Source organism: Marmota flaviventris, chromosome 8 (assembly GCF_047511675.1).
Source record: "Marmota flaviventris isolate mMarFla1 chromosome 8, mMarFla1.hap1, whole genome shotgun sequence".
NCBI lineage: Eukaryota > Metazoa > Chordata > Mammalia > Rodentia > Sciuridae > Marmota > Marmota flaviventris.
The window spans coordinates 87,698,388-87,718,202 of NC_092505.1; the positions used below are offsets into that span (position 1 = coordinate 87,698,388).

At 39.4% G+C, this 19,815-nt stretch overlaps 1 protein-coding gene across 1 annotated transcript in view; it reads left to right on the forward strand.

Annotated features, from left to right (window-relative positions):
• The window catches only part of Gnb4 (G protein subunit beta 4), a 44,406-nt gene continuing 24,591 nt past the window's right edge, over positions 1 to 19,815 (forward strand). Inside the window, exons 1-2 of the mRNA XM_027942241.2 lie at positions 1 to 136; positions 16,337 to 16,435. Of these exons, the coding sequence (XP_027798042.1) occupies positions 16,379 to 16,435 (57 nt within the window). The 5' untranslated portion in view covers positions 1 to 136; positions 16,337 to 16,378. The remainder of the gene's footprint in view (positions 137 to 16,336; positions 16,436 to 19,815) is intronic.

The window sequence follows — 19,815 nt, forward strand, 5'->3', positions numbered from 1 at the left end:
AGTGGCTGGGTGTGGTCGGTGGCTCTGGGCTTGGCGGTGCGCTGTGCTCTGCACGCCGGCTCCGCGCTCGAGGGCCAGCAGAGCGCAGAAAGGACCCGGCCAGCGCCAGGGCGACGCGGGCCGAAGCTCCCTCCAGGTAGGTGTCGAGAGCGCCAGCTGCTACTCGTCGGTGCGCCTCGCTAGGGGACTCCGGACTTTCCGCAGGGGATGTGAGGCGCCGCGGGAGCGCCGTTCACGGAACCGCCGTCACGGAACCGGCCCGGGTGGCGGCGCAGCGCGGGGCTGGGCTGGGCTGGGTTCCTCCTGACTCCCAGACGGGGCCCTCCGGTGGCCGACACAGCGGGAGAGGGACGGGGCGAGTGCGCCCTGAGTGCGCTCCGCTACCGCGCAGGGAATGGCCACTCCGCCACTGTCTTGGGCACTTTGGGGGCTGCTTCGACAGCTCGCTCAGGGAGACACCCCCAGGGTCCTCTCTACGTCTTGAGGCCTCCTCCTAGGGACTTAGCAAGCCCCTGTTTGCCTCGAAGACAGCAATTATCCCGGGCTGCCCAGGAGTGTTATTGGCTGGAGAGCAGTGGAAAAGCTCACAAAAGTTCTCTACTAAGAGCCAAAATCAATCCAGTAGTTTCGTGTCAAATTTATTTTTAAAATGATATAATGTCCAGTGTTATTTTTTTTGGGGGGGGGCAGACTAATGGATTTTGAATATTCTCAAGTTCTGTACAACGAGAAAGTATTTTTCCTTTTCTCTCCACATTTTTTTCTTCTTCAAAGCACAAAGGATTGCCTTAGACTTTGACATTTATTGCTATTTAATAAGGGAAGATTGGATTTCCAGAAGTTAAACCCAGGCTTTTATTGTTTATAGAAGCATGGTTTGTTTATTTTGCATCTATCCCTCTACCCTTTTCTCCCACTCTTTCTCTTTCTCTTTCAGTAAAGGATGGGTATCTTTCTCTTCAGCCACTGACAGAATAGCCAGGAGTATGGATTAGCACCCTACCAGGAAGTTTTCTTAAGACATTGGAATTTAATTGTTGACTCTCTGACATCTCATTGTTGCAAACTAAGATTGTGACCTTTAAGTACATCTACACTGCTTACACAAGATAAAAGGGAAGTAATTTCTAGTGGTAAATTATATACATTTAAAATTGTACGCTTAAGTCTGCGCATTTTAATAGTCATTAGCGTGGAGTTTTGGTTTATCGGTGCTTCAAGGCTTTGAAAGCTTATTGCATATTTCAGTATTTGGTTAAGGATCATTCAATATTTTTCATGTTGCATTTTGGTTTGTAGATGAACTTGAAACAAATATAAGCCTTTAAAATGTTTTATAAAGATCGTCAACCTGTGAATACACATTTTAAGTTTACAAACCTAACCAGTATAGTTGTGATACATTTAGGTTATCTCTCTGTAAACACACACACACACACACAGTATAGGAAGTTATTCAAAGTTATTGGACTTTGTTAACCTGTAAATTTTTTTAAAATAATTGATGCTTAAGTATGTCAACACATATTTTTACACTTTAAAAATAGACTCTGGGAAAATTTCAAAATTAAAAATTGGAACTAAGTGTTGGACATTTTTCTGCCTGTATCAAATACTGCCTGAGGCGGTGTGATTTCTAATTTCTTTCAGGCATGTTATAGAAGTCAGATGGCTGTTATAGTTTATTTACCTTGCTGACTAATTTAATCTGCATTTATTATAGAAGTTGCTTACTAATCATCTATCTTGGGCCAGTGACAGTGCTTTACTTTATTTATATTTCAATAACTTGGAAAAGGAGACATTATCTACTAATACAGGCAAGGAAACTGTCTGCAAGATGTTAAGGAGCTTTCCAGTGGTCACTGTTTAACTCAACTGGGGTTCAAGGCAGGATCTGAAGTTCATGTTCTTTCCTCTGTGTCACATTAACTTAGTGCCGAGGCAAGAGGAATGATCCACAATTACTCATTAGCATATGCATAACATTTCCAAGATATACCAGAGCTGCGAGTTGGTCTTTCCAGCATGATTTGTACTATTCATCCATGTTACTCTATAGATCAGCCATTCTGTCACTCTACTCCTGTTAAATATCTTGTTTAAAGTTCAGAACCTCCTTCTTGTTGGAATGTATCTTACTGACATTAATAGGTAATTATGACTTACTTATCCTTCCAAAATAATGATCCCATTTTAATCTGAATTCTCTTGTCACAGAGATATAACTAATTTGTCAGGTTACAAACAGGGTGATACCTATTTTGGAATATGGGAACCCTTTGATATCCTTCAAATTAAACCAAGAGATATTTTGATAAATATTTACCCTTGCGATTATTCCTTCTCATTTTCAAATTTTCAGTTTCTGTGGAATCATTTATGTTCTATGTAAACATACTCATGTCTCCCATCTTATAGTGAATTAAAAAAAAAAACAGTAAGTATTCTACTTCAGTGATTACCTCATTTCTCTGCTTCACCTTGCCTAATTCTTTGACAGAACAAAAGTCAATACAGGATAGCTGGGCATAGTGGCCCACACCTATAATCCCAGTGATTTGGGAGGCCAACGCAGAAAGATGCAACATTGAGGCTAGCTGGGGCAATTTAGAGAAGCAGGATCACAAGTTTGAGGCCAGAAGGAAGAATTGAGCGAGATCCTACCTCAAATTTTAAAAAACAGGGGGCTGGGGTTGTGGGTCAAGGATAGAGTGCTTGCCTAGAATGTGTGAGGCACTGGGTTTGATCCTCAGCACGGCATAAAAGTAAATAAAATAAAATAAAGGTATTGTGTCTATCTACAACTAAATTTTTTTTTAATTTAGAAAATTTTTAAAAATGAGCCAGGGATGTAACTCAGTGGTAGAGTATCCCTGGTTTCAATCCCCTGTGTCATCAAAAATTGTTTTTTAAAATAAATTGATACAGGAAAGGTAGCCAGAAACCAGTTAGTTTCCTATATCAGAGTGAGTAGAAACTGAATAAAGTGAAATTTTAAAAGAATGACATACCTTCTTGTGTGATTTTGAATTTTGGAAACTTGTTTATCTTTTACATGTTCAAAAATAAAATTAACAAGATGGGAGAGTGCACTTTAAAATTGAATACAAACAATTAAAAAAATGAGCCTCCTGTATTTCAATGAATGGCCTGAACTCTCAGAAGGGAAAAAAAAAAGAATCCAAGTAAGTTTTGAACATAGGACTTTGACTATATGCCCTTAATCTAAAGACAAAAAGAACTGAGAAACATCTTGAACTCCGCATACGAGGCTGTTTTTTGTATGGTAGAGGTATAGCAATTCTGAAACTATTTTGTGTGTCTTATAGGATTGAGCAAATGAATAAATTCATTACATTTGGGAGCTAGAGTTTTTACTCTGGGAGAAGAAAACTAAAAATGCGGAATGGATTTTCTCATGTTATTCAGTGGGTTATAATATATTACCATCATTATTCATTTTGATGCTCAAATTTCCCTAGATCTGGCCTCTGGGAGCTCCTTTGAATTAATTCCTATATTCTTTGGTTGCTGTTTTGAGACAGGGTCTCACTACGTTACCCAGGCTGGTCTTGGACTCCTGGCCTTAAGCAATCCTCCCTACTCAGCCTCCAGAGTAGCTGGGACTACATGCAGGTGCCGCCATGATAGACACCTATTTCCTTCTGACATGCCCAACTTAAAAAAATAAAAATAAAAAACTGTCTTACTTTGTGGCACAAAATGTTCAAGGCTCATATTCCCCTATTGCAGCTCTGGAAACAGCCTTTTTGATAGGGACATTAGCTGTATTAGCTGCTACTCTAGGCATCATTACTCCTAGGCCCTTTCACCAGACAGAGCAAGGAAACATCATGCACATCTGCAGCAGCACATATGTGTATATATATTTTAATTCTGAGTTCACGTTGATGCCATGAATCCTGTCCAACAACAGAGTGTTCTTTAGTGCCTTCTTCCATTCCACATTTTTAGTTCTCTTCTCCCAGAGTGAAAACTCTAGCTCCCAAATATAATGAATTTATTCATTTGTTCAGTTCTACCAGACACACAGAACAGTTTCAGAATTGCTATGCCTCTACCTCGTTATCTTCCTGCAAGTTAGTTTCTGCCTTAGGACCTTTGCCTGATAAGCTTTCCTCTTTTAAGGCATAGCTCATTTCCTCACTCCATTCAGCTTTACTTAGATTAATTAATTTAAAAATGAATTTTCTGGTTACCCTCCAAGTTGTTGTAATTATTTTTTTTAAGTACTGGGGATTGAAACCCGGGGTGCTTTACCACTGAGCCACATCCCCAACCCTTTTCATTTTTTGAGATAGGGTTTTAGGGTCTCACTAAGTTGCTGAGGGTTTTGCCAAGTTGTTTGGGATCCTCCTGTCTCAGCCTTGTGAGTTGCTGGAATTTCAGGCCACACCACCATGCCCCACCAACTTCTGATAGTTTTCCCCTTATTCCCTGTATACTACCTATCTGTATTTAAAAACATGCAATTTGTTTATGTGCTTCACTATCTCCCAAAATGATACAGAAGAAAGTGCTGCAACAATTGAAACTTTTGTTTGTTTTGTTTACTACTGAATCACTAGAGCCTAAAATATGCCTGGTATGTGGCTGAGACTCAGAATTGTTGAATGAATTCTTGAATTTATATTTGCCAACTCGTTGTTACATTTTAGCCAAAGTTATTTTAATCAGGCAAGACAGTGTCCAGAGAATCATACAGCATTAATGCTATTTAAGGTCTTTTGGTGAAGCTACTAACACTTCTCTGGAAGCCCGTAAGTTACTAACTTTAATATCTTTACCTATCTTTTGTCTGCCCTCTGCTGGAGGTAATACTAATAATGAGAATAGATCCGTAGGAAAAATAAAAAATGGAAAAACCTGGATCACAAACTGAATAATTAACTTTGAAAAAATTAAACCAGTTTGAAATTTTTAATTTAAGGTAAGCCTCCAGGTTAATCATAATGTAATTGAAAAGAATGGACAGTAGTTAGATTGTATAGCTAAGGATGAAAAAATAGACATCCAAAATATTTTAATTACTTAAAAACACTTTCTGCTCAAATATACTTCCTTTTCCTTAAAGTATTTTTAATATTTTCCCACATTTAGTTCAAAGACCTCTTTTTTGCCGGGCTCAGTGATGCTTACCTGTAATCCCAGAAGCCTGGGAAGTGGGGGCAGGAGAATCGCAAGTTCAAAGCCAGTCTTCGCAATTTAGCGAGGTGCTAAACAACTAAGTCAGTGAGAAAACCTGTCTCTAAATAAAATACAAAAATAGGGCTGGGGATGTGGTTCGGTGGCCGAGTGCCCCTGAGTTCAATCCCCAGTACCCTCCCTCCCCCAAAAGCAAGACCTCTTTTTCTCAATGGTTGTAACAATTTCAGCTGACCCTCTTTAACTTTGCTATTAACACATGCAGTTGTAGAAGCCAATGTTCCAGCCCCAACAGTTGGGTCCCAGAGGTAGAGCTCATCATCATTATGCGGCTCTACCTCCTTTGTGCTAATATCCTGTAGTTGGAACAGTGTGGTTGTCTGCTTTTCACTGTTGTGAACAAAAGACTTGACAAGAACAACGTAGAGGAGAAAAAAGTTTGTTTTGGCTGATTGTTGCAGAGGATCAGTCCGTGGCCGGTGAGGCAGAACATCATGGTGGAAGGGAGTGGCAGAAGAAAGCAGCTCAGGACAAGCAACCCAAGCAACCGGGGAGGGAGGGGAGGGAGATTAGGCTCTCATAGTCTAATCATTTCACCTCTGAACACTCTTACATTGTCTCACACGAGAGACTTTGAAGAACACCCTCATATCTAAACCATAACAGTCAGATACCAAGAAATTCCTTTGGGGCAGTAGTTATGAAGAAAAAATGCTTATTAAGCTCACAGCATGTGTCCCTCAATACTATTTTTCCAATATGCATTATGAAGATTTTTTTTCTTCTGGAATTACTAAGAAAGAAATGTTATTCAGTCGGCTTTGAAGTAGAAGCTGCATGAAGTGATTTCTATTATTCAGGTACTACTTACTGCTAAAATAATATATTTCTCTCAGTGTCCATATTTCGTACTTAAGGCAATATATAGCATCTTAAAAGGATTTTGGCTTCTCCTCCCCAATTTTGGCTTTAGCAGAGTTTGTTCCTGTACAGGATAGTTATTACATGCAAGAAAAAACTCCCACCAAGATCCTCATCTTCCCGTTGGTATCTGAAAAGGAAGAATTTATTCAGGGGATGTTAACCCTGGCATCTTTGTAATCAGTGCTTAAGCTCCGATGTGCTCTTCTTCATAGCTGCGTGATGTTTCATTGTATTGTGTATCATTCTTGCTCTTGTATTGATTTTTTAAAACTTTCATTATATGAAGAGTTCATGAGTATCCTGAAATATCAGTTTCTTCCCTGTTACGTTTTAGAAGCCCTGCCACTTCCTCTGCCATTTAGCTTGTCGAAAATTTTCAGCTAAAGAAAATTAATAGAATCTGTCAATTTTTTCAATTTCTCTATAGCTGAAGAAAGTTAGACTACTACTTTGTCCTTATGCTCCAAACCCAAATACTCCTGGGCTTTACATAAGATTTTTGGTATTTTTATGTCAACATTTAGCATTGGCTTGACTCAACCCCTACCTATTTTTATATTAAGTTCCCCACCTAAACACTTCACCTAGCAATTGTTTGAAGTATAAAAAAATAGCTGTTTGGTAATGTGAAACTAAAAACCCAGTAATGTAGCTTAAGCTGAATGAGGCTTTGTTGTCTCACTGGAATGGGATATAGATTATATACACTGTATTTAGGATAGTTAAGGCTCATAGTGACCAGTTTTTATAAGAAAATAATTTAAGATATTTGATCCTAGAATACTATCAACTGTGTTATTTATTTGAATGGAACATGGTAGGCAGGTTATTGCATAAGGAAATTGAAATTTATCAACAAGGGATCTAGAGTAGGTCATTTTGTAGAATGGGATTGTTCTAAGAACTAAACTACTATTAAGAGCTTTGGATAGTGTATGTACATAGTAAGTGCTCAGTTAATATTGTCTTCTTGTTTCAATAACTCCTGCTTAGACCATTTAAGTGTAGAGGTCCTCCTGCTTTCATGCCAGGTAATCTTCTTCATCTGTATTACAGGTCAATGATCTCTTATTCACAACTTAATAATCCAAAATGCTCTCAAAATACAGGCTTTTTTCTTCATGAATCATTTAGTGTCAAAATCTTATATGTCATGAACTGATTTGGTGGCACAGTGTGATCTGAAGCGATTGCTAATCTCTTTGTCCATTCTAACTGTGAACATATTTATATTTTGCTGCAGAAATGTCAGTTCCTGATTATGTGGGATGCTGCCTCACGGTCTATAGGCAGTATTTTGCTACATATAACGAACACTTTGTTTAATCTGAAAACTTCAAAATTCTGAAACACATGTAGCCCTAGGGTTTATTATAATGGATCATGGGCCTATGTGTGTATGCATTTATATGTCTGTCTTCCTTTATAGACTGTAAATTCCTTGAGACCAGGGCCTAAGTTGTATTCATATGGCCCCTGTTCCTGGCATATTCAGTAAATGTCTGGGTGACAGCATAAACTGTTGCAGAATGGAACTGCTAGGTGAAGGGAGACAGTCTGGAGAGCAGGGCCTTCTTTATTTCCTGGAACACAGAACAGGCTGCCTTCAGTTCACAAGAAGGTGGATTGTTTTACTTTGAGGACACTTAAAAATACTCCAAGTAATGCATAACATGATGGCCAAGTATCAAAACACAAAACCTGGTGTTCTGTGTTACAATTTCAGCATCTCTGGCTTCTGTTGCTCTCGTATCCACTTGCTCGGTGCAGCTCTAGGGTTTTGGCTAACTTGTTGAGAAAGACAAATGTGGGATGGGGTGGCTTGGTGTTTTAAATTCCTTGGTAAGAATGATCATACAAGCTTTAAAATACCTCACCTGATTCATTATGTTTTTTAAAATGTATTTTGTAAAGTATAAGAAATGTAAATCTGATTGCAAAGAGCAAAGTAGAAAATTGGATATAACAACATACTACTTGAAACTAACTTTCAGAGAACAGACTTCTAGGAAGCGAAAGCAGTTTAGGCTTAAATTGTTAAAGTTCAATTTCAAATAGTCTTTCATGGCTTAACATGAGCTTTCATGATCAGTGTGAAAATTATTACTAGCTAAGAAGCACTTATTTTTGCTTGTCTCGTATGGATTCAAATGGTTGTTGACCAACACAGCAGTGTAATTGTACAGATGCATAATGCCTTGCTTTAGTAAAAGTTCTGTGGACTTTTAAGATGTGGAGTGAGAAGGCCATTTGAATTATACAGCTGTATTTTTTTTCCATTTTATTTAACAAATTGGCTTGGATACAATGGTTCATTGGTATCTTTCGATATGTGTAACTGGTACAGCTGAACTTCGAAAAGATAACTGATATGCTGCTTTCTTTTCACCTTAACAATGCTTTCACTATATGACAGTTATTTAAAATGTGTTAAATGGAGCAAATATCCATGTTGAAAAGGAAATCAAGAAGTTACAGTAACTAAAAATAAGAGCACTGGGCTTATCAAATAATTTCTGTTAAATTATTAGGTTAAGATTGCTTGTGCAATTTCATTCCATTTCAAGGATAAATTGTGATTAACAGCTGCAATTTGACCTTGAGCAAAATCACCACTGGTGAGATTCTTTGACTATTAAACTGCATTCTCTTTTTTCTTTCTTTTTTTTTTTTTTTTTTTTAAGGAAGGTAGGACTGGCTTATTTATACCTTGTATTCCTTTTATCTTTCCTTCCTCCCAGGAGGGAAGTTTCTTAATTAGCTGGCTGAAGATAGAGCCCAGGGAAACACAAATAAATGTTTAAGAAATGAACTGATTGAAGTACCCACAAAGCCACAGAAAAGGAATGGTTAAGCACAAGGAGGGCGAGGGAGCTGTGGGATTGTAACAACCCTAGGAATAAAGTTGAAATAAGAAACAAAGGTTCTCAGTCAGATCCAGCAAATCCAGTGAGATGCCCTTTCAAAAGAGGCAGCCCGGCAGAGCCGTCTTGAGCCTGGGTTTCAGTCATGTGTGCTTCAAATCCCAACTCAACCTCTGATGTTAAGCAAGTTATTGAACTTGTCTGAACCTCAGTTTCTTTTTTTTCTTTCCTTTCATTTTACTTCATTCTTTTTAATTCATTGTTAGCAGTGGAGTTCATGTGCAAAAGTTGGGTTCATTATAACGAGACTCATCTTGTCAGGCATGGTGGCGTGTGCCTGTAGTTCATCCATGTACGACTCACTTTTATATATTTATGTTTGCTTACTTAATAATACATGGACAACTATCAAGAAAGTCCTCAGCCCAAGAATTAAAAAAATAGCAATCACCTGTGTGTTCCTTCCTCATATGATATGATCATTCTTTTGCTTAAAAAAAAAAAAAAAGTTGTATTACATATTCACACATCCTAAATAATGTTATTTAGTTTTAGTGGTTTGGAGTTTTGTAAAAGAAATATTTATGCTGGAACTTTTTCTCCTCAAAATTATTTTTAGGATTCAGCTGTGCTGTTTCTTACTGTAGTTCATTTGTTTTCATCACTTTATAATAATTTGCTGTGAAGATGCTACAATTATCCATTCTGACAGCGGCCATTGGTGTTCCAGTTTGTTATTATTTTAAGTAGTGTGGTATGAATAGTTATACCCTGCTCTTGCATGCATGCACTAGAGTATCTTTTAAGACCTAGTTATCCAGGAGGGGAATTGAATCATCAGTGAAAGACATAAGTATCATCACCTTTGATAGATATTGCCACATTGCTTTACAAAGAGTTGCCCCACGAGAATGAGAGTTGTCATTTTTCTATAACCTTGCTAATTCCCAGTTAAGTTAAAAAACATTTGGTTAATCTAACAGGTGTGGGGGGGCTGGGGTTGTGGCTCAGTGGTAGAGCATTTGCCTGGCATGTGTGAGACACTGGGTTCTATCCTCAGTACCCCATAAAAATAGATAAATAAAATAAAAATATTGTGTTCATCTACAACTAAAAAAAATATTTAAAAAAATCTTAACAGGTGTGGAACTGTATCTGTATTTTAATTTGCATTTCCCTCATTTTTGAGGTTGAGTTATTCCATTTATATATTGGCCTCTGGAGTTTTTCCTGCTATGATTGGCCAATTCCTGCATTTGCATATTTTCCTATAGGAATGTTAGTTGTTTGTATTGGTAGTTTGAAGGAACTGCTTTTAAGATTCTGCATGCTAATCCTTTATTTGAATTTTAGTTTATAACTATCTTTTCCAAGTCCAAGGCTTGGTTTTTGTTTTTTGTCTTTTTTTTTTGGGGGGGGGGTGGTGTCTTGCTTTTTTCTTTCTTATTTTAGGGGTAGAGAAAATACACTGTATTTATCTAGCTCTTATTGTTAACATTTCTTCCTCTCCCCAGTTTTCTTATATTTAGGGATAATTTTTAAAATCAAATGTGGCTAAATAAATAAATAATCAGCTGTGGCAGATGTGTTGTATGTGGGGTGGGCAGGATGCAGCTGATCATTGAGCTGTTAGTAAACCATTAGGGAGATTCTGTTTCCATATGTTGGAAGATTTAAAAAAAAAAAAAAGTCTGTGTGATTGTTGGGGCCCATGCATACCAGATCTAAATCCTTAGGAGACATCCTCCTCAATTTTCTGTTACATACCAGTGTCAGTGGAAAACTTTAATTTCTATCTGTAATGGCTTCCTTGTCATTAATTCAGGGAAAGTCTGGTCAGTTAGAGATTATTTTTGGCTTTTGCCTTTCTCAGATTAGGATCTTGATTACTTTAAGCTTTGAATAAGAAAGACTCTGAGCTGGTTTATGCTGCAGCTAGTCTGCCTGGTTGGGACCCAGTGGAGGACTTCTTCAGTAGTGGGTCACCATTTGTCTTGCCAATTCTACCCCCAACCTGTTTCCATATTTCCCTTTTCTCCATATAGAGTTCACACAGTTTTAGAAAATATTTTGCCACTTCTCTGATTTCCCCTTTTTATTAAACTGTGGATATTACAAGAGCTGTGGATGGGCAAGTAATAGATGTCTTTGTTTTCTGTTGGTCAAAATAAATGCTCTTAGGGGACTTGATCTCTCAAAATTTGAGCATGCTTTAGGTGCACAGTTTGAGGGAGCTACTTACTAAATTATACCTGATGCAGAAATATTATTCCCAGGAATTCTAAGCTTATAGTTACATGCATACACATCAATACATAGCTTGCCCTTAACCTTGAATCCTCACCTTCAGAACATAATTTCCTAGAACTTAACCATCTTAGCTTTCACCTGGGGCATCTTATAGCCTCATTTTACCCTAGATAGCCTCTAGGCTTGTCTATGAGTTTACGTTAGAATTGCACTTTATTGTTACTCTAAAGAATCTGACAATTGTTGAACAAGAAGAAAAAATTAACCTAGGAAATCTGTGCAATATGTTCTCTATCCTGATTTTCTTAAAGAATGAAAAGTTAGGGCTGGGGATGTGGCTCAAGCGGTAGCGCGCTCGCCTGGCATGTGTGCGGCCCGGTTCGATCCTCAGCACCACATACAAACAAAGATGTTGTGTCCGCCGAGAACTAAAAAATAAATATTAAAAAATTCTCTCTCTCTCTCTCTCTCAAAATAAAAATTAAAAAAAAAAAAAGAATGAAAAGTTAGTTCCTCTATTTAGCAGCAGAAAGGGAAGAACAGAGGAAAGGCAGCTTTGACATTGTCCAAAGAAAGTTCACAGTTGTCTGGCACTAGCATCACAAGGATTTTGGTTTTGTGGCTTAGAAACATTTCTCAGACAGCCTCTTGCCTTATAGCTGCCCACTCCCTTTCCATCATGCCTGTTTAATCAGCCCAGGTTTACTAGACATGAACAAGGCTTGAGAATTCAGAATTCCACATGAGGAAATGGGGTCATGGATAGGCAGCTCTCTTTATTTAATTTAGAGAATTTTAGTATTTAGTTAAGAGAGAAATTTAGTATTTAATTAAGAGAAGGATTGTAGGTGATGGTGAGATGTATGGTCAAGGAAAAAAAAATTTTTTTTATAAAGAAAGGGAAAAGGTTTATTTTGGCTCACAGATTTGGAGGTTCGAGCTCATGAAAATTAGTCCCATAACCTTGTGCCATGGTTTGACTATAGGGCAGAGCAAACCACTCACGTTATCAGCCAGGAGGCAAAAAGAGGAGAAAGTGACCTGGGGTCCCCTATTCCCTTCAAGGCCCTCGGTGACCTAAGAGCCTCCTGTAAGGCCCCACCTCTTAAAGGTTTCACACCTCCCAAGAATATCACACTGGGGTTTGAGCCTTTAACACATAGACCTTTGGGGAATACTCATCCAAACTATAGCATTCCAGCCCTGGCCTCCAGTGGCTCGTGTTCATCTTATAATGCAAAATGCATGTAGTCCATCGCCATGAGTCCTCAGGGTCTTAACTGTTCCAGCATTGGTCAAATGTTTAAGTACAAAGTCTTCTTTAAGACTCCAGACAAACTCAAATGTGAGACCCATAAAAATAAAAAAGAAAGTCACATACTTCCAAGACACAATGGTAAGATAAGCGCAAGGTAAATGTTCTTATTTCAAAAGCTTGGAATAGGAAAATAATAAGGAAGGATCAGTCTGAATCAAGACCAGAACACAGTAGGGTAAACATTAAATCCTGAGGCTCCATCCAGGTTACACTGTGGCAAGATGTGGGCTGCCAGGACTTGGGAAGCCCTGTTCTTTCAGCCTTGCTGGAGGCAGTGCACATGTCCACTCTCTTGGGCTGACTCTGTGTGCTGCCCATAGCTTTCCTTGACAAGTGTTGCCCATTGCTGACGTCTTCACCTTCCCTGGGTCTCCGTTGCACTTTTAGCTTCACTCCCACATTTCCATTCCACTCCACAGCACACTGCTCAGCTACTCAGGCTTTCCGTTTAAAATCTTGGTGGAAGCTTCCAAGACTCCATAACTCTTACATTCTGCAGGCTTGCAAAGCCAGCATATATGGATGGTACCAACCAGCACGAGCTGTCCCTGGATCCACTTGAACCAAAACTGCCGTAGCCTCTGACTGCCTTCTCTTCCCCACCACACTCTTTTTAAAGGGAGAGACTTGGGCATGTTTAACTGCTAATGGTAAGAATCCAGTTGAAAGTCAGAGGCTCCTTGCAGATAACTTACTGAATGAAACCATAAAGCTGTAGTCCCCCTCTGTGGGAGACCAACCTTGCACTTGACTGAGTCACACTCCCCAGCTGGTGCTGAGGCGCTCAGTCACAGAAATGTGGCAGAGCTTTCCCCACCCTTCTTAGGATCGGTGTCTCATGCTTGGGTGTGTCTTGCTACAGCCCCATGGGTGAAGCTATGCTCACCTGTTCCTTTGTAATATAACCCCTTGCCCTGTTTAGGATAGAATCTTCCATGGAAGTGCCTAGTGTGTGTCCCCTTCTCTTACTGTGCCCTTCCCAGATGTCAGTCAACCTGCTGACAGTGGACATCATGAAGATAGACTCAGCGCCCTGTAACCTGACCCCTTACCTCATTTGAATAGCTTCTCCTCAATAAAAGGGGTCAGTGTGTGCTCTAGCTCTCTCTTTTCCTGCGGACCCTTAAGATCAGAGGAGCCTTCACAGCGACTCCAAAGAAAAAGATATTTGTGTCTCTTGTGTGGTTATTTTGCACAGCCCAATTAGCCCAATTTAACTGGAGTGGCCCCTGAGCCTTTTAGTTGCTAACCGAAACCCAGCACCCCACTAGATAGATTACACTGTTAACAACTGAACTTACTGACCAAGCTGAGAGTCACTAGCAGTGGCATAAAGAAAACAGGAAGTTCATTCTGATGTATTGTAGTATGAAGAAGTCCAGGGCTGGGCTTGTGGCTCAGTGGTAGAGCATGCGCCTTGCATGTGTGAGGCACTGGTTTTGATCCTCAGCACCACATAAAAATAAAGTTATTATGTCCATCCACAACTAAAAAAATATTTTAAAAAGAAGTCCATAGATCACCTAATTCTTGCCATATATATGTGTGAATATTCTATACATACAATATATTCTAACCTGAATATATTCTATCCTGTCAATCTAACTTCCAGTTTACAGGTAGTGTAGAGGGTAAGTAAACAAACAGTAGCATCAAGACGTAAATAGAAAGTGGGACATTCTAAGGACAAATAACTTAGTCTCTAGTGAATCAATATCACAGGGGGAAAAAAAGCAAGAGATGGCTATTTCTAGTTGGAGAGCCTTAAGAGACATGACAAAATGTATCATGTAGTCCTTAATTGGATCCTGATTCCAACAAACAAGATGTAAAAACACAATAGGGGAAATCTCTTCCTAAAATGGTAATATTCCTGCCTTTTGGTTCTGTGATTTATTCTAATTCCTTAGAATGAGTTTTCCTTTATTTCTTAAGCTAATTTAAGGTTCGCTTATTTATTAGAAAACCAAGTGTCAAAAGTGCTGGGTGTATAGCAAAGAGTAAAGCAAACCAAAACCCTGCCCCAGTATAGGAACTTGTTTTCTGTAAGGGGGAAACAGATCACAAATAGGTAAATACATGCTCAATTGTGTTGAGTCCTATAGTGAAATATAGGACAGGGTAGGTGACCTAGAAAGGGAGAAGGTTGGGTGTGTGTGTGTGCTATCAGCAAAGGCTCCTCTGAGAGGATAACATCTGAGCAGACACAGGAAAGCAAGCGATGAAACTGTCACAGGCAAGAGTGGTCCAGGCCAAGGGAAGGGGGAATGAAAGACGCTGAGGCTGGAGTCCGCTTAGTGTATTCAGAGAACAGCAAGAAAGCTTTTGAGCAACTGGAGGAGAAAAGGGAGGGGCAAAGGAAGAGTAGGTGTGTGTAGGGTGCGGGTATGTATGAGAGACAGGTACAGCTCCTTAGGTCAAGATACAGAGTTGGCTTTACTCTGAGTGAAGCAGAAAACCATTGCAGAATTTAAAGCCTAAGAGTGACTTGTATTTTAAGAGTGATATTTAGTGGTATTTTAGTAATAATTGACTTGCTCTGCCTAGATTAGACTGAGAGCGATCCTGTCAGTAGGAAGGAGACCAGGTGAGAGATAATGAGGACTTGCATCAAGGTAAAGGAAGTAATCAGAATCAGTCGGATCCTGAATAATATTGTAAGGAATAATTGACTTGATTTGCTGATGGATTAGAGGGGGAGGGTGGGAGAGAAGCAGAAATTAAGGATGACTCTCAGATTTTTATCTTTAATAGTTGGAAGAATGGAATTGCTGTTTACTGAAATGAGGAGGATTTGCAGATGGAGTGGATTCAGTTTTGAAGCTTTGAATTTGAGGTGCATATATGGAGGCCAGTTGGAGATGTTGAGTGCTGCTCTGTGAACTGCTGTAAAGTGTTTCTCACTGGACTCCTGTCCAGCACCGTTTCTGTATAATTTAGTTTGTCTGTGTATGGGGGGCAGGTTTCCCATTGAACCCAGGGGTGCTCTACCACTGAGCTATATCCCTAGCCATTTTCTTTCCTTTCCTTTTCATTTTTTTTTTTTTTTTTTTTTTTTTTTTGAGACAGGATCTCACTAAGTTGCCCAGGCTGGCCTCAAACTTGTGATCTTCAGCCTCCCAAGTCACTGGGATTACAGGTGGACACTACCATACCCAGTTTATAATTCATTTTTAAATACTACAACTCGAGGATTCTTCTGATCACTCTTAGCCTAACATGAGTGACAGAAAGACCAATGGTCCAAAACAAGATTTTCCCCCCTAGACAGCGAGGGATTGTTGTCTGGGATATGTATGGTATGGGGGACTATAGGTGCATCCGAAGAAGTTGGGGCAAGGAGAGGATTTCGAAAGAAAAAAGGTCAAAGTCCACAGACACTGTTTTGAAACAAAGCCCTTTGGCTCCCATAGCTTGTTGCAGGAGCTGGTGTTAGCCCATGGCGGAGGCAGCTGTGAGGCAAGTGTCTGCGTGCAGGCTTATCTAGAACACTGTGGTTTCCAGAAATTCCTTGGGTGGTTCCTTCATAGGCACATGTCTGGGGGCTCCTCCTTCATGGCCTCCAGCTCTGTTTTGTCAGGGTTTGACATAAGTGGCTGTTTTGGTGCTGACAACTTTCACATCACATTCCTCCATAAAACCCTTCGGTAAATGACCCAGATCCATACTTACTAAGCAACTGTCAATTTTAGTAATAATCGACCAGAGTTTCAGAAGGGCTAAAAACAATTATATGTTAGTGTCTTAAAAGTAAATTTGAAGATGGACAACTAAGTGTCAACCTCTCTCTCTCTCTCCTCTCTCTCAACAGTTACTTTTACTTGGTAATTACTGAGGTAAACAGATTCAAAGGATGAGTGAACTGGAACAATTGAGGCAGGAAGCAGAACAACTGCGGAATCAGATCCAGGTAAGAACTTCATTTTGAAATTTTAATGCTTTTCCCCACAACCCCACCACTCCGGCCAATCTCAGTGCTAAGGATTGAACCCAGAGCCCTATGCATGCTAACAAGCACTCTGCCACTGAGCTACATCCCCAGCCCCAGCTTTTACACTTTTTTTCAGTATCAGCAATGTATAAAATTCCCAAGTATGTCAGTTTACATACATTAAGTAATTTGTAAGGCCAGAAATGGTCAATTTTTTTTAATCTTGCTTCTAATGAATGCTCTGAAAATGATTCCTGATAAGTGCCTATGCCCACAAGTGGTTTCCATGCCCCTAAGAGGTTAATAGTAGGTATGTCTGTAAGCTCAGCTGGAAGATAAACAATTCTCTTCTTACTCATACACCTGGAATCTAGATTTTTGGTGCAATACAGTGAGGCAGACATTACACTGTGATAAAGTAGGAAATGTGAATCTGTAAGACATTAAATCACAGAAATGTCAAAAATTACAAAAGGCAAGATCAAGGGCAGATCTGACCTCTTTTAGTCTTGGAAATCAGCTCAAGACAATAAAAAGGATAAGAAACAAATACAAGCTCTGGCCTTAGCAAAATTAAAATGCTCTTAGAACTTCAAGCCATAAAAGGATGGAAAAGGTTTGCCAAATGCAGCAGCCTGTGGGACAATTCCGACAGAGGTGCTCGTAGCTGTAAATCTCATACAAAGTAGGAAGCACTCTCCAAGGGACAGCTCCAACAATCCCTTCTTTGGAACAGTGAAACAGATGCTTGCTTGAACTTTGTTGGCACTCACTAAGGAATATCAAGAAGGCAGAGTTAAAAATGAAAGAATGTAGGTATGCCTCCTGGAGAGCTGGATAGAGGAGAGACTGAATTGTGAGTAGCCTGGCAGCTGCCTGCTTCTTTTCACAGGGAAAAGTAAAAGCTAAAACAGCTTGCAAATATAGATGAAGAACTTCAGCACAAAGTGGGAGAATCTCTGGTAGCTTGGAATATAGCTGTGACTCTTCCCAATCTGGATCTTTGGTAATAGCTATTTCAGAAGAGAGAGAGAAAAGGAAGAGGAAAATCAAGGGAAGGGTAAAGAACACTCACCATACTGGGCTGGTGGTGCATGCTTGAAATCCCATCGACTGAGGAGGCTGAGGCAGGAGGAACTCAAGTTCAAGGTTAACCTCAGCAATTTAGCAAGTGCCTAAACAACTAAAGGAGACACCGTCTCAAAATAAAAAATAAAAAGGGCTGGGGATGTGGCTCCCCTAGGTTCAATCCCTAGTACCAAAACAAAACAACAACAACAACAAAAACAAAAACACATTAAAAAAACACTTATCAGGGCTGGGATTGTGGCTCAGTGGCAGTACAGTGCTTGCCTAGGACGTGTGAGGCCCTGGGTTTGATCCTCAGCACCACATAAAAATTTAATAAATAAAATAATGATATTGTGTCCAACTACAACTGAAAAATAAATATTAAAAAAAACCACTCATCATAAAGAGTTGATCTGAGTGAAGTCATAACCAGACTTATTACCAGGAATTCAAGGAAGTTAACAATTTAGTTGTGAGCAAGAACTCTGAGTTGATACCTTATGTCTGTACAAAGCTGTCAGAACAAAGGAGGGATTTATTTTGCTTGAGATGCTCATAAAAGACTTCACAAACAAGTCTCTGAATTAGATATTACAGTTGAGTATCTGTTCTCTGAAATGCTTGGGACAAGGAATATTTTGGATTTCAGATCTTTTTGGATTTTGGTATATTTATATATGCATAATGAGATATCTTGGAGATGGGACCCAAGTCTGAACCCAAAGTTCATTTATGTTTCATATATACCTTACGCACATAGACTGAAGATAATTTTATATATTTTTAGTGTATCTGTGTTTTGACTGGAACTTGTCACATGAGGCCATGTGTAGAATTTTCCACTTGTGGCATGGTGATAGTGCCCAAGTGTTGGATTTTTCAGTCTAGGAGTGCTACACCTATACTGCCAACCACCAGAATGTATATTTGCTGTATATAGAATTATAGAATTCTCTCTGACATCCTGACTTTATATCATGTACTCCAGATGTTAAGAGGAACAATGATGATTGGCCAGACATGGTCACATGCCCACCTCCTATCATCCTGATAGCTGTCCTGTGAAAAGCTGGTGTTGATTCATTTTATAGTTGAGGAAACTGAGGCTCATTGAGATTAAAAAATTTGGCAAGGTTGAGGAGACCAAGGCTCAGTGAGATCAAATAACTTGCCAAGGAAACCTAACTAGTAAGTACCGGATTCATCACTCAGATACCATGTTTGGACTCTAAGGCCTGTGCTCTGTCACCAAGGATGCACTGCCTCCTGACCATATTTAATACCTTTCCCTGCAGCCTGTGCTCTAGTCAATCTAGCCTGGTTGCCATTTTTGTGTCCCTTGAACATGTGTTGCTCTCTCCTATTTCGTTGTCTTTTATCAAATTGTTTCATTTGCCTGGAGTTCTACTACCTCTTCTCCAATTTTTCTCTCTCGAATCCTATCCATTGAATCCTGTTCCTCCTCTAAAAGCCTTATGAGAGTCCTATGCTTGGATTCATTCTCTTTCTCTTATTGGTGTCATGGTGAAACAATGTGTATGGATTACACTTTTTATCATGTGTCGCTGCAGGCAGGTCTCTAACATTTTTGATACTCAGTGTTTTTGCTGTGAAGCAAGAATACCAATGCCCACCTTATAGGTTTGTGCTGGGGATTAAATAACACATACAGGACTTATGCTAATGCTGATGAGGGGCAGTTCCTCACTCATATAGCACTGTAGGCCTCTGTGATGACAGGGTTGTTAGTCTGCTCTGTATTTTAGTCCTTTGTTTGCATTTACCCCTTCTGCTTTAGTTACATTGAATATTCTATTTTAATCATTTCCATATCCAACCAGAATTCCAGGCACAATGTCATGGGTACAGGTTCACTGACTCCTCTCCTCCCATGATTTCAAGTATGAGGCACTTTTTCCTCAGTATAATCATGTCACACTATAGTTAAATACCCTCCCTCCCTCCTTTTTTTCTTCTCTTTCCCCCTTCCTTCCAGAAATAAAATCTGTGTGTTTACCTAACTATGTTGGAAATACATGGCATAATAGAAATGTATGCTATTTGGCATAACATATGACTAAATTTAAACTCAAAAAAATGACAAATAAAGAAAACATAGATTTTGTTTTCTTTTGTAATTGAGTTATAGCAATAAATATGTCACCTATCCTGCTTCTTTTTGGGGTGGTACTACAGACTGAACCCATGGCCTAACGTGTGCTAGGCAGTACTTCAGCACTGAACTCCACCTCCAACCTTTTTAAATTTTATTTTGAGGCAAGGTCTTG